The sequence below is a fragment of the Coregonus lavaretus genome, assembly GCF_964263955.1.
Source record: "Coregonus lavaretus genome assembly, chromosome: 5".
Taxonomy (NCBI): domain Eukaryota; kingdom Metazoa; phylum Chordata; class Actinopteri; order Salmoniformes; family Salmonidae; genus Coregonus; species Coregonus lavaretus.
In genome coordinates, this window is record NC_139992.1 from 13,549,911 (window position 1) to 13,562,512 (window position 12,602).

A 12,602-nucleotide genomic window follows, 5' to 3' on the forward strand; every position below is an offset into this window, starting at 1 on the left:
CTGGTATGGTTAGCTGACATATTCCTTTTAGCACCTAGAGGAGCAAAGGGCTTCCCTGTAAGAATAAATACATCCACTATTGACTATATGTCCCTGTTCCCCCTCTCTGCCCCCCAGGCAGCCCATAACCCACTATTGACTATGTCCCTGTTCCCCCTCTCTGTCCCCCAGGCAGCCCATAACCCACTATTGACTACTGTATGTCCCACTGCCCCCCAGGCGGCCCAGGTTGTGCTGATCTCTCTGTTTGAGCTGAACACCCCAGAGTTCACCATGCTGCTGGGAGCCCTGCCCAAGACCTTCCAGGACGGGGCCACCAAGCTGCTCCAGAATCACCTGAAGAACTCCAGCAACACCAGCAGCGTGGTAAATGAATACAACCGGGGATAAAAGGGAGGGGGATCTGTTTACGCTAGCAGCCTTATCAATTTGGTGAGGTGATTAGTAATATTTTATTTTTGGTGTAGACTAGTTCATTCACTAGTATGTGATCCAATGGTTTCATTCCATTTGGTCATGATCTTCGATAAAAGTATGTTTTCTAATTTATAAACCTGTTTGTCTCTTTCTTTCTCAGAGTTCTCCCAGCAACGCTATTGGGCGGACCACAAGCCGCCACACCCCTAGCCGGACCAGCCCCCTCACTTCCCCGACCAACTGCTCCCATGGGGGGCTGTCTCCCAGGTACGTACCTCCTCTCTCTGACCTCCATCTACAGGTGCCATTTTGTCTCCTAATGCATGGCTAAACCACAGACCGCTGCTTGACTGACTGAAGGCTTGTTCTCCTTCACCATTCATTCTAATACTCTACTCGTATTGATGCATGCCAACCTCTGATCTCTAACCTCAACTCAGACTATAGTTTATTTTTCTCTTTTCTCCTCACTCTCTCTGCTGCTCTTCTCTTCTCTTCTCTTCTCTTCTCTTCTCTTCTCTTCTCTTCTCTTCTCTTCCTTCTTCTCTTCTCTTTCTCTTCTCTTCTCTTCTCTTCTCTTCTCTTCTTCTCTTCTCTTCTCTTCTCTTCTCTTCTCTTCTCTTCTCTTCTCTTCTCTTCTCTTCTCTTCTCTTCTCTTCTCTTCTCTTCTCTTCTCTTCTCTTCTCTTCTCTTCTCTTCTCTTCTCTTCTCTTCTCTTCTCTTCTCTTCTCTTCTCTTCTCTTCTCTTCTCTTCTCTTCTCTTCTCTTCTCTTCTCTTCTCTTCTCTTCTCTTCTCTTCTCTTCTCTTCTCTTCTCTTCTCTTCTCTTCTCTTCTCTCTGTGTGTGTGGTCCCTTGTGGTGTTGCTCCCCCCCTGCCCCGTTCTCTCCTCCTCCGTCCGTCCGTCCTTTCCTCGTGGCCGTGCTGTGGCCACAGTCGGTTGTGGGGTGGGTGTTGGAGTGGCGATGGGCTATCTAAGCACCCCCCTCCCCCTCATCCTCCTCCGCCTCACTCCACCCCCGCAGGCCCCGCCCTCAGGGTCCTCCGCAGAGCGTACTCTCCCAGGTAACACACCTATGGGCGGGGCCTCAGTTCCCCAGGAGGGGCAGGACAGGAAGTGACACGTCGTCCTTCTGTTGTCCTCCCAATATTTCCTCGACCAATAAGGATTGGGAATCTTTTCAGAACATTTTCCAGTCTCTTTTAGCGCTATGTTCTCAGGGGCTGTATCCCATAAAAGTGACAAATTGGGTATTGAGAACACCATCATCTATGGTCAGAGCCGTGCCCAAAATACATCTTTACCTATCTGTGTGAAGATCATCTACTTAGCTTGCAGAAGCAATAAATATAACCCCTTGCATGGTGTCAGACTGAAACGGTAAGTGTCCTTGTAAGTGTATTCATCTGTGTGTGTGGCTTTGCTGTTTGTGTGTCTGCTGTCCTGAGGGACACTGTATAGAAAGCCTCTCTTCCTGTCCTGTCTCCTCAGTATGTTGGAGTATGACACAGAGAACATGAACTCTGATGAGATCTACAGCTCCCTGCGAGGGGTCACAGAGGCCATCCAGAGCTTCAGCTACCGCAGCCAGGAGGACCTCAACGAGCTGAGAGGGAAGAGGGACGATGCTGTGAGTCCCAACCTCTACATTGGAAGCGTCCTCTCTCCTCGCTGCTTCTCAAAATCCATTGGAGGATACATCCAAAGTCCCACCCCTTATCCTCTAATGTATTTTGAGAAAGAGGCAAAGAGAGAGGACATGAGGACAAACAAATTGGGAAAGAGCCCAGGGCCCGTATCCACTAAGCATCTGAGTAGAAGTGCTGATCTAGGATCTGTCCATATAATCTTATTCATTATGATCTACAAGGCAAAACTGATCCTAGATCAGCACTCGTACTCTGAGATGCTTTGTGGATACGGGACCTGGACTTTGTGTTGTGTCCTGTATACCTCCCTGGTTCACAGGAGGTTGGTGCCACCTTAATTGGGGAGGACAGGCTCGTCGTAATGGCTGGAGTGGAATGGTATCAAATTCCATTTGCGCCGTTCCAGCCATTATTATGAGCCATCCTCCCCTCAGCAGTCTCCACTGCCCTGGTTGTCATAGCAATTTCCACATCTGAGACTAACTGTGTTCTCTCTCTCTTCCCAGGCGGGACGGGAAGGTGTTGCGCCCTCCCCAGGCTCTGATGCCCGTCTGGGGTTGGATGTGGTGGAGGGTGGGCGGACGGCCCTAGATAACAAGACCTCCCTTCTCAACACCCCGTCTCCCCGCTCCTTCTCTGGGCCGCGAGCCAGAGATTTTGCCCCCTACGGATACGGAGACACCATCACCTCATCCTACGACAAGAGTGCCCTGAAGGAGGCCGTGTTTGATGACGACGTGGAGCAGTTTAGAGACTGTGAGTCACCTTTGACCTCTGCTTCAACCTTGACCCTGTGACTCCACCTCCATGTTGACCACCTTTGATACATCCTGTGATGTCATGACATGATGGTGTGACTTCTTCAGGTTTGGGCAACACAAAGAAAGAATAGATTTGGTCCATTCTAGTGTTACATGTTGGCTGAAACCAGAGTGATGGAATTGGGAATAGGATAGCCCTTTATCTGCAGTGAAAAGTGAGTCTGCTGGCTATAGTCAGTGAGTCTGATTGTTTCCTCCCTCCTTTCCCCCTTCTTCCCTCCTCTACAGGCCGTCGGCAGGATGGCAGTGGGGAAAACAAGATGGTGCTGCCTAAGGGATTTGCTCCTGGTAGAGACCCACAACTCTATGACTGTTGTTTTTGTTTTCTAAAGTTTTTCAATGGTGTTTCCATTTCCCTGTCACTTTTCTGTTGTTGTTGGTACATGGGGATACTAGCTAGCTAGTTAGGGCTGAGAGTTACATGATCCGTACCACTCACCCAGTCTTTTCCTCTATCCTCTCCTCAGGTTCCCAGGACCACTCGGACCTGGTTGCAGACCTGCTGAAGGAACTGTCTAATCACAATGAACGCGTGGAGGAGCGTAAGGGGGCGTTGGTGGAGCTCCTGAAGATCACCCGGGAGGACAGCCTGGCCGTGTGGGACGAACACTTCAAGACCATCCTCCTCCTGCTCCTGGAGACACTGGGGGATAAAGACGTAGGGATCCTTTACTTTACTAGTTTTGACATGACAGACAGACTGCAGCTAGTTGGAAGGTTTTACTTGCAATGATGGTGATTATTATCGTGACAATAATAATAATAATAATAATAAGACTGCATACCCAACTACCACATTGATTCTTTGTTTAGCTGCAAACTTAAAACTCTCTAAGGCTGAAAGATATGGGGTTTGGTGAGGGTGTGTGGTGCATGTCTGTGAGCAAGAAGGCATGTATGTTTTGTAGTGGTTTGTAATGGCAGCTCGTTTCCCCCCCATGTAGCACACAATCCGTGCCCTGGCACTGAGGGTACTGAAGGAGATACTGCGGAACCAGCCGGCCCGCTTCAAGAACTACGCTGAACTCACCATCATGAAGACCCTGGAGGCACACAAAGACTCCCACAAGGAGGTGCAACTCCTTATATTTATATTCCCTGGTGTCCCCCAAGGCTCGGTACTAGGTCCTCTCCAGTTCTGTCCTGTTCTCTCTGTATACGAAGTCCATTCTTGCTTCTGTCATATCTTCCACATAGTCTCTCTTATCACTGCTACACCCAGAGCAGTTCTCTGTCATCAAACCCATGATATATCACCTCCACTTTCCCCCTGTAGGTGGTAAGAGCAGCGGAGGAGTCTGCCTCCACCCTGGCCGGCTCCATCCACCCAGAGCAGTGTATCAAGGTGCTGTGTCCCATCGTCCAGACGGCTGACTACCCCATCAACCTGGCTGCCATCAAGATGCAGACCAAAGTGATAGAACGCATCACCAAGGAGTCCCTGCACCAGCTGCTGCCTGACATCATACCAGGACTACTGCAGGTGAGAATCTGGTCCTGTTTCGCATTATGTGAGTGTTTGGTAAGAGTGTGGTGCTACGCTGGTTACAGGAACCCACTGGGCACAAACTAGTTGAATCAAAGTTGTTTCCACGTCATTTCATATATATTTTTTAATGTGATGAAGTTTAATCAAACATTGGATTTGCAAAAGTAATCAACGTACAAGAATTTCAGGATTTTTTTGTATTTCTTTCACCAAACTTTTAACCTAAATCCAATGACATGGTTACATTTTTTTGTTTATTTCTATTTGAATTCACTTCAGTTGGCAACTCAAATGTAAATCCAAACTAGATAAATGAAGACATCTGTGCCTAGTAGGAAGGTTGTGGGTTCAATTTCTACATGGATTACTTACATATTCATACGGAATGTATAATGGTTATAGACTATGGGGATATTGTCTATTTGAATGCAGCTGCCACTGTATTGAAGCCATTAGACACAGTTTATCATAGCACACTACGCATTATTATGGACGATAGGTTCAGTACACATCACTGCATAGGTTCAGTACACATCACTGCATAGGTTCAGTACACACCACTGCATAGGTTCAGTACACACCACTGCATAGGTTCAGTACACACCACTGCATAGGTTCAGTACACATCACTGCATAGGTTCAGTACACACCACTGCATAGGTTCAGTACACATCACTGCATAGGTTCAGTACACACCACTGCATAGGTTCAGTACACACCACTGCATAGGTTCAGTACACATCACTGCATTCTGTATCAGAAAGTAGGCTGGCCCTCTTTGAAGTCTCGTAGAGCGATTCTTTGCACTATTTTTGTTTATGAAGCCCTCCTGCATAAACCTCCGCCGTAACTTACTTCACTGGTAACTTACAGACGTATGAGATACCAGACCCAGTCTCATGGATGGCTAGTTAGGTAAATCTGCTTTTAGTTTTTTTTGTTGCACCTTACTTGTGGAATGCTCTCTAAAGTTGGATGAATTGGTGACTCTAGGGCAATTCAAAAGGCTGATTCAGAATGTGTTTGTTTTCTATGCTGTGATGTGCTTTTCGTCTATTGGTGTTTTTGTTTTATATATTGTTGATGTATATATTGATGTGTATGTTGATGTGTATAGTGATGATATTAATGTGTAATATGATGTTATTGATGTGCATTGATATGTATAGTGATGTGTATAGTTTATAGTGATGTGTATATTGATGTGTATAGTGATGATATGTCACGATCGTCGGTAAGAGAGGAGGACCAAGGCGCAGCGTGGAATGCGAACATATTTATTTTTATAAAGTATCACACGAACAAAACGAAAACGTGACGTCCCTGGTTACATACACAAACCAACACGGAACAAGAAACCCCACCAAATGAATGCCTAACGGCTACTTAAGTATGGCTCCCAATCAGAGACAACGAGCTACAGCCGTCTCTGATTGGGAGCCACCCTGGCCAACATAGAAATACAACAACTAGAACAAACACAAAAGAAAACTCACACCCTGGCTCAACATACTAGAGTCCCCAGAGCCAGGGCGTGACATGATATTGATGTGTATAGTGATGTTTATAGTGATGTGTATTGTGATGTTATTGATGAGCATTGATCTGTATACAAGGCTCATCTGTGAAAGAGACCTTGGTCTCAGCATGAGTCTCTGTTAAAATAAAGGTTAAATAAAAAAACATGTAATTTGCATAAGTTGCTTTTGATAGGAGTGCTTAGTGGCATTTATTATGTTATTATATAGAATGCAGGACTAGTGAAGGGGCCATTGCGGGGGGGGGAAATGGAAACATCCTTGTTAGTATCTGCACCATATTGGTTCATATTTGGACAGTGGGAACTGTTTGTTTGCCTTATTTGTTCCTGGAAATGTTTCTCTAGGTGTGGAGTTGTGAATGGAGTGGTGAACAGATGGCTAATGTCTCAATCATATTACGACTGCACAGTAAACTAAGTGTTTCTCTGTAGGTGTGGAGTTGTGTTACCAAACATCCTTGGTAGTTTCTAGGCCTACACCGTGTTTGTTAATGTTCATATTTTGACAGTGAGAACTGTTTGCCTTATTTTTTACCTGGAAATGTTTGCCTGTACTCTGCCCCTGAACACACCTCTGCCACTCCTCCCACGTTCCCAATGACCTGTTGTTCTATGTGTGCGCGTTCGCGAGTGTGTTCGCTGCTAGCTGATTCAGTGTGTGTGTGTACTTGTTTCTCCGTGTGTGTTTCTCCTGCTGGCAGCCAGTCCAGTGATAGTCTGTATGTCTGTTCCCAGGGTTATGACAACACAGAGAGTAGTGTTCGCAAGGCCAGCGTGTTCTGTCTGGTGGCCATCTACTCCGTGATTGGAGAAGAGCTCAAACCACACCTGCAGCTACTCACGGGCAGCAAGGTACTCTACCCACAACTGTCATGTGCTCGCTCTGCATCTCAAAGTCCTCACACACACACACACACACACAATACACCACACACACACACACACACACACACACACACACACCTGTCCCCCAAACACAACCCCCTAATCGGTTTTCCATGTTTTTATTTAGCCTCTGGTTTTGACTGGTTTGGTCTGTGGTGTGTGGTTGAGATGTACAGTAAGGGTCATTTTTGCCCTACTTTCCCTCGGCGGCCTGTGTGGCCATGCATAAGGGGGCACTGGAGTCCATCAGGGAAATATTCATTAGGGCACACTGTAGCAAATCGTTGTGCAACAGAAAACGAAAATCTTATTGGACAAGTTCAGGTAGTACTTCCTCGTTTCGGCCTGTTTTCTTCCGTTTAGTTCCTATTTGACCTAGATAGTTTGTGTGTATTGATTTGTAGGCTACGTGTGCATTTTTTTACGTCGTTCTGTCCTCGAGCTGTTCTTGTCTATTAATGTTCTGTATTATTTCATGTTTTGTGTGGACCCCAGGAAGAGTAGCTGCTGCCTTCGCAACAGCTAATGGGGATCCTAATAAAATTCAAAATACCAAATATGAACACGATCCAGGGGTGAATCCCCCCCCCCCCCCTCCCCCTATTCCTAGTTTCTGACAGGCATGCCAGGCAGTGAGAGAAAGGGAGTGAGAGTGAGTGTGCTGGCTGGATTGAGCCTGTTGCACAATGACCTTGGCTGGGTTGAGAAAGCAGCAGGGTCACGGAGCATTGGCTCTGAGGTTCATCGCTAAGGCAACAGCGTAGTTAGTTAGCATTTACACCTTATTAGAGGACTCTGGACCCTCACGACATTCTAAGCGGAGCCATGCCCAAAGCCTAATCCTAGAGCAACGGTAGTATGTAGACTATAACACACATTTCCCTTAGCAAGCACTACTCTAATCAGGCATGTCATTCCACTGGATGACGTAGCTAGCTCAGTTTAAAACAATTCTCACCAACATGAACTTACAAAATGATTACCCATTCATTAGTAGATTTCAACGTTGAAACAATGTTGTCCTCATTTCTGTGAGGAAATACGCAATTGGCACAATGAGCTAAATGTTTTGGCAAATTAACAATACTCAGGTCACTCTGTCTGTCACGCTACGCCAGCCGTTCCCCCGTCACCTCAGTACCGCCACAGCTTTCTGTCATCTGATTGGTCTAGACCAGGGTTGGGGTAAATTCAATTTTGAGTCCTGTGTCGCTCAGTTGGTAGAGCATGGCGCTTGCAACGCCAGGGTTGTGGGTTCGATTCCCATAGGGGACCAGTACGTAAAAGTACGAAAAATGTATGCAATACTGTAAGTCGCTCTGGATAAAAGCGTCTGCTAAGTGACTCAAATGTAATGTAGATGTTAATTCAGGAAGCAAACTGAAAATCCTGATATTGGAATTTCAGTTTACTTACAAATTGGCTGAATTTAAATGGAATTGACCCCAACCCTGGTCGGGAACGGTATCATTGTAACCTTTTACGTCATGATCACAACAATGCAAAACTGTTCTTCTTGCAGATGAAGCTGCTGAACTTGTACATCAAGAGGGCTCAGACAACCAACAGCAACAGCAGCAGTTCCTCGGATGTCTCCTCACACAGCTAGCTAACGGAGCAGAGGGAGGGAGACACTGATCCATCTGCCTGTACTGTGTATCTGAATTGGGGGGGAAAAGGGTTGCTTCCCAAATTGTCATCCTTTTCCCTATATAGCGCACTTTTGGGCTTTGGTTGAAAGCAGTGCACAATATAGGGAATAGGGTGCCATTTGGGACGAAGCCATAGTCGTGCCTCTTCCAGACCTCTCCATTCCTGAGCTTTTCTTCTCTCCTTCACCCCACTGGACTCCTCTGGGTGACCCTATGACCTGCTCATCGCTTCAACCACCCCTTCACTTACTTTGCTCTTTTCTTTTTCTTTCCGGGGAACTTGTACCTTCATTAGCCACCCCCCCCCCCCTTTTATTGAAGTTTTTGAATGCAAAGAGGTCTGGGTGAAGGGCGCTTTAACGCTTTTGGACTTTACTATAAGACCCTGAATGAGAGTCGAGCTGTGTCTGCTTCAACCCTCTAGTTCACTAGCAATTTTTTGTAAGGTAAAGATCGGATGTTCATTATGTTGAGCATTCAGAGTGTAGGGGGGAAAACATAACTAAGGGTTATGATATGGTCCAATAAGAATTGTACGTATGGTCCAATACCAAATAATACCCTGATATTGATTCAGCAAAAACAAAACATCCCTTCAAATGCAATTGGATGAATAAACACAGCCTGAAACGTCACAGTAGAATAGGTCCTTCACGTTTAACCAGGAAGTCCCATTGAGGTCCGAAGACCTTATTCCTAAGGAGGACCACATGACATCCGGTTTGTGATAAAGAATCATATGGCTGACCCAGTGATGATACAAAGCCCTTATAAACGGGGGGCCAGTATTAAAAATAAAATAATGTATGCACTCACTCTGGATAAGAGCGTCTGCTAAATGACTAAAATGTAAAAATGTAATAAACAGTTTGGGAACAATGAAAACCAAATATGTCAGCAATTGAAGTAGAATGAGTGGAAATCTGATTGTTTTTCTTTATTAACTGAGGGATGACGTTATACAATCCCGTAAAAAGGAAACATTTTAATTTGAAAATGTTACGTTTGTCAATCATTATAAAGGCTAACTTAAGCCCAGGTAAGCTAACACTATCTTTTATTATTAGTATCCATTAGTTTGGGAGAAATTATGGCGCAAACATTGTCAGAGGCCAATTTGCAGCTAATAGCTTGGCTATAACATGAGAAAAAATAGAAGTACTGTATTAAATAAATGGTGACCTTCATTTTTTCAACACAAAATTGGCAATCTAAAATGGAAGCTTTTCAAAATAAGGAGAGAGGTAAAGATGCAACTGTGTCTGAAGTTAAATCTGTTTTTCCAACTCACAATCAATTATGGTTGTGGTTAACTCCATTTCGATTGTCAAATAAAAACAAATATTAAGGGAGGAAAATACACCAAAACATAACATTTCTTAACATTCCCTGAATCAATCAAGTGCAATTGTAATGGATCCCTTCCAACTCAGAATTTGAATGAGTGTTCTCAACCTACTCAATGTCCATGTTGCTAAAGATGTCACTGAATGAGTGGGCCATAATCAGTCATGACAACATACAAACTTGTCAGTGAAAACACTAAACAAATCCAAAGTGTCACATTTATTTATTCCCACCCTCTTCCCACCTGTGTTGCCAGATTATGGCATTTTACCTGTTAACTATGATGCTGCTGTTTATAACGTATACATGTCTGATAATGAGTAACAACACTACACTTGTTGATAATGTGAATATTACAGGCTCAGTTTTGGAAGGAGATCAGTGGATTCATTGAGACAGACTCCTAGTCCTGGATTAAAAACTATTCTCAGTGGAGAATATCTATTAAAAGTGTGTTTTAGTCCTAGTCTTAATCTGTGTCCAGGAAACCGGCCCTACCAGGCTTATGTTAATTTTCCACAGTAATGTTTGGATCACTTGTACTGTTGAAAAACAAGATAGATGTACATACAGAAGCTCTCAGCTCTTAAAAATTTGAAACAATTACTCCATGAACTACAATAAACAGGCTTGCAAACCGATACAATAATATTCACCATGATGATGCAAATATTAGTTGTTTATAATAATACAGTATTACACCCACCTTCCCTTCACGTAACTACAGCTTTTGCAATAAAGAAAATACCATGATGAGCAAACTTAAGTATTTTGTACATAACTGTTGATCAATCACCGCTTCGCAACTGTCATGTAATGAAATAAAAAGGTTAATATCTCACTTTTTTGCACGTTAGTGAATTAGCTTGCATGTTTTTGGGCAGCACATCCACTTGGTGCTGCCTTTAATCGATGGGTCCTGTTTTGGCTGTTGAAGTGCACTTGTAACCTCATCAGTTTGGTCAGCCTTTACAACAACAGGTAGCCAGCCACCTGGCAGGAATACACTCTCAGAGCTCTGCGAGTTGACCAGAACTTTACGAAGTCTCTGTCTTACCTAGACAAATGTGTACACTGTACAGGGCCTAACCGTCTCAAGGTGCCAAGCAGACATGTACAGTACTAGTTCTCCTTTAGTACAGTACTACATATTTGGGCATGTGGCTTTTATTAAAGGTACACTGTGTGTGCGTGCCTTTTTACTATAGTAAAGTATCTGGCATCTATTCCCATCTGCTGAACAGTTGTAAAAAATACACTCATTGTTTGCTTTGTTTGTTTTTAAATGGGGCTATCATCCTTTTGTAAGTATGTTCATTTTATTTTATTGTGTGTTAGTGAGAAGCCAATCGTTTTGTTAAAGACAGAAAGTACTGTATTGGCTGATGACCCATGAAGATCTGGATCATTTTCACATTATCTGCTGGTGATGATAGTCCCTAAGAGAAGGTATTCCTAGCAATCTGTTCACTTTGCATGTTATTATTTGTTTGTTTCTCTTGTTTTGTCATTTAAGATTAATATCTCTATTTATATAATTGTTTTATTTTTGTTTTATTTTTTCATGACTACTTGTACAGAAGGGTTTTGTTAACATCCACCTGTGATAGATGATTTGCCATCAATGTACATTTGTTTGCTCTAGAAATAAACAAACATGAAAGTTGATTCACTTTGTTTATATATGTTTGTATTTGTATATTTAGGTGGTCGAATTTAGCATTGGTATGCAGTTCGATTGCTCAGTCTCCCATTCATTTACAAACAAAGTTGAGTGCTGATGTGTGCATTAGTTCTTCTGTCTAAACATTAACCCAACTGAGAATTTGATATGCTCTTTTGGTACGTAGTGAGGGATGTCAATGCTGCTTCGCTTGGCTGCCAAGGGTAGAGTAGTAGGCTGAGCCAATATAGATATACAGCACCAGTCAAAAGCTTGGACACACCTACTCATTCAAGGGTTTTTCTTTATTTTTACTATTTTTTTTACATTGTAGAATAATAGTGAAGACATCAAAATGATTAAATAACACATGGAATCATGTAGTAACCAAAAAAGTGTTAAACAAATCAAAATATATTTTATATTTGAGATTCTTCAAATAGCCGTCCCATATAGGTTGCAAAATAGTTGGGAAGAGATTTTTGACGTACCGATCCCATGGCATAGTGTTTATGAACTGACACGCAAAACGACACCGGATTCAAAAATTAGAAACGTTCAATTTAAATTATTATATAAAATTCTTGCTACCAATATAATGTTATTTATATGGGGGATACAATCTTCCCAGCTCTGCAGATTTTGCTGTGAAGAGACAGAATCATTAGATCATTTGTTTTGGTTCTGTCCATTTGTAGCTTGTTTTTGGACAAGGATTGCAATATTTACCTGGAGCTAACCTTGCAGATAGCATTACTGGGTGATCTGAAAAGTCATAGTCAATCAATCAATAATATAATAATACTTTTAGCAAATTTTTTTATTTTTAATTCACAATCTGTAGAAGCAATGAGAATAGAAAGGTTTAGAACTTTTGTAAAACATCACAATACGGTTGAAATATATATGGCAAATAGAAATCCTATATGGATGGTGTTAAGAGATAGATGGGAGGTATTGAATAGAGTTGAAGGATGGGACTAATAACAAATAACAACAAATAATAACAAAGATAGCTAATAATGTAAGCATACTGTGTCCATAATAAGTATATAGGTTGTATGTTGGGAGCTTTTGGAAAAGAGCACAGTTAGAAAGATATGGCATATAGAAGCAAACCGGATGGACATAATGAAAATG

At 43.0% G+C, this 12,602-nt stretch overlaps 1 protein-coding gene across 3 annotated transcripts in view; it reads left to right on the forward strand.

The window, feature by feature from the left end:
- The window catches only part of LOC311129998 (CLIP-associating protein 1-like), a 73,467-nt gene extending 62,000 nt beyond the window's left edge, over positions 1-11,467 (forward strand). For all 3 annotated transcript variants that reach the window (XM_084162583.1, XM_084162584.1, XM_084162582.1), the window contains exons 23-32: positions 220-366; positions 578-684; positions 1,908-2,046; positions 2,572-2,821; positions 3,115-3,174; positions 3,354-3,544; positions 3,831-3,959; positions 4,163-4,369; positions 6,651-6,767; positions 8,323-11,467. In XM_084162583.1, coding sequence (XP_084018709.1) covers positions 220-366; positions 578-684; positions 1,908-2,046; positions 2,572-2,821; positions 3,115-3,174; positions 3,354-3,544; positions 3,831-3,959; positions 4,163-4,369; positions 6,651-6,767; positions 8,323-8,409 — 1,434 coding nt within the window. In that variant the 3' untranslated portion in view covers positions 8,410-11,467. The remainder of the gene's footprint in view (positions 1-219; positions 367-577; positions 685-1,907; positions 2,047-2,571; positions 2,822-3,114; positions 3,175-3,353; positions 3,545-3,830; positions 3,960-4,162; positions 4,370-6,650; positions 6,768-8,322) is intronic.
- The last annotated feature ends 1,135 nt before the right edge of the window (positions 11,468-12,602 follow it).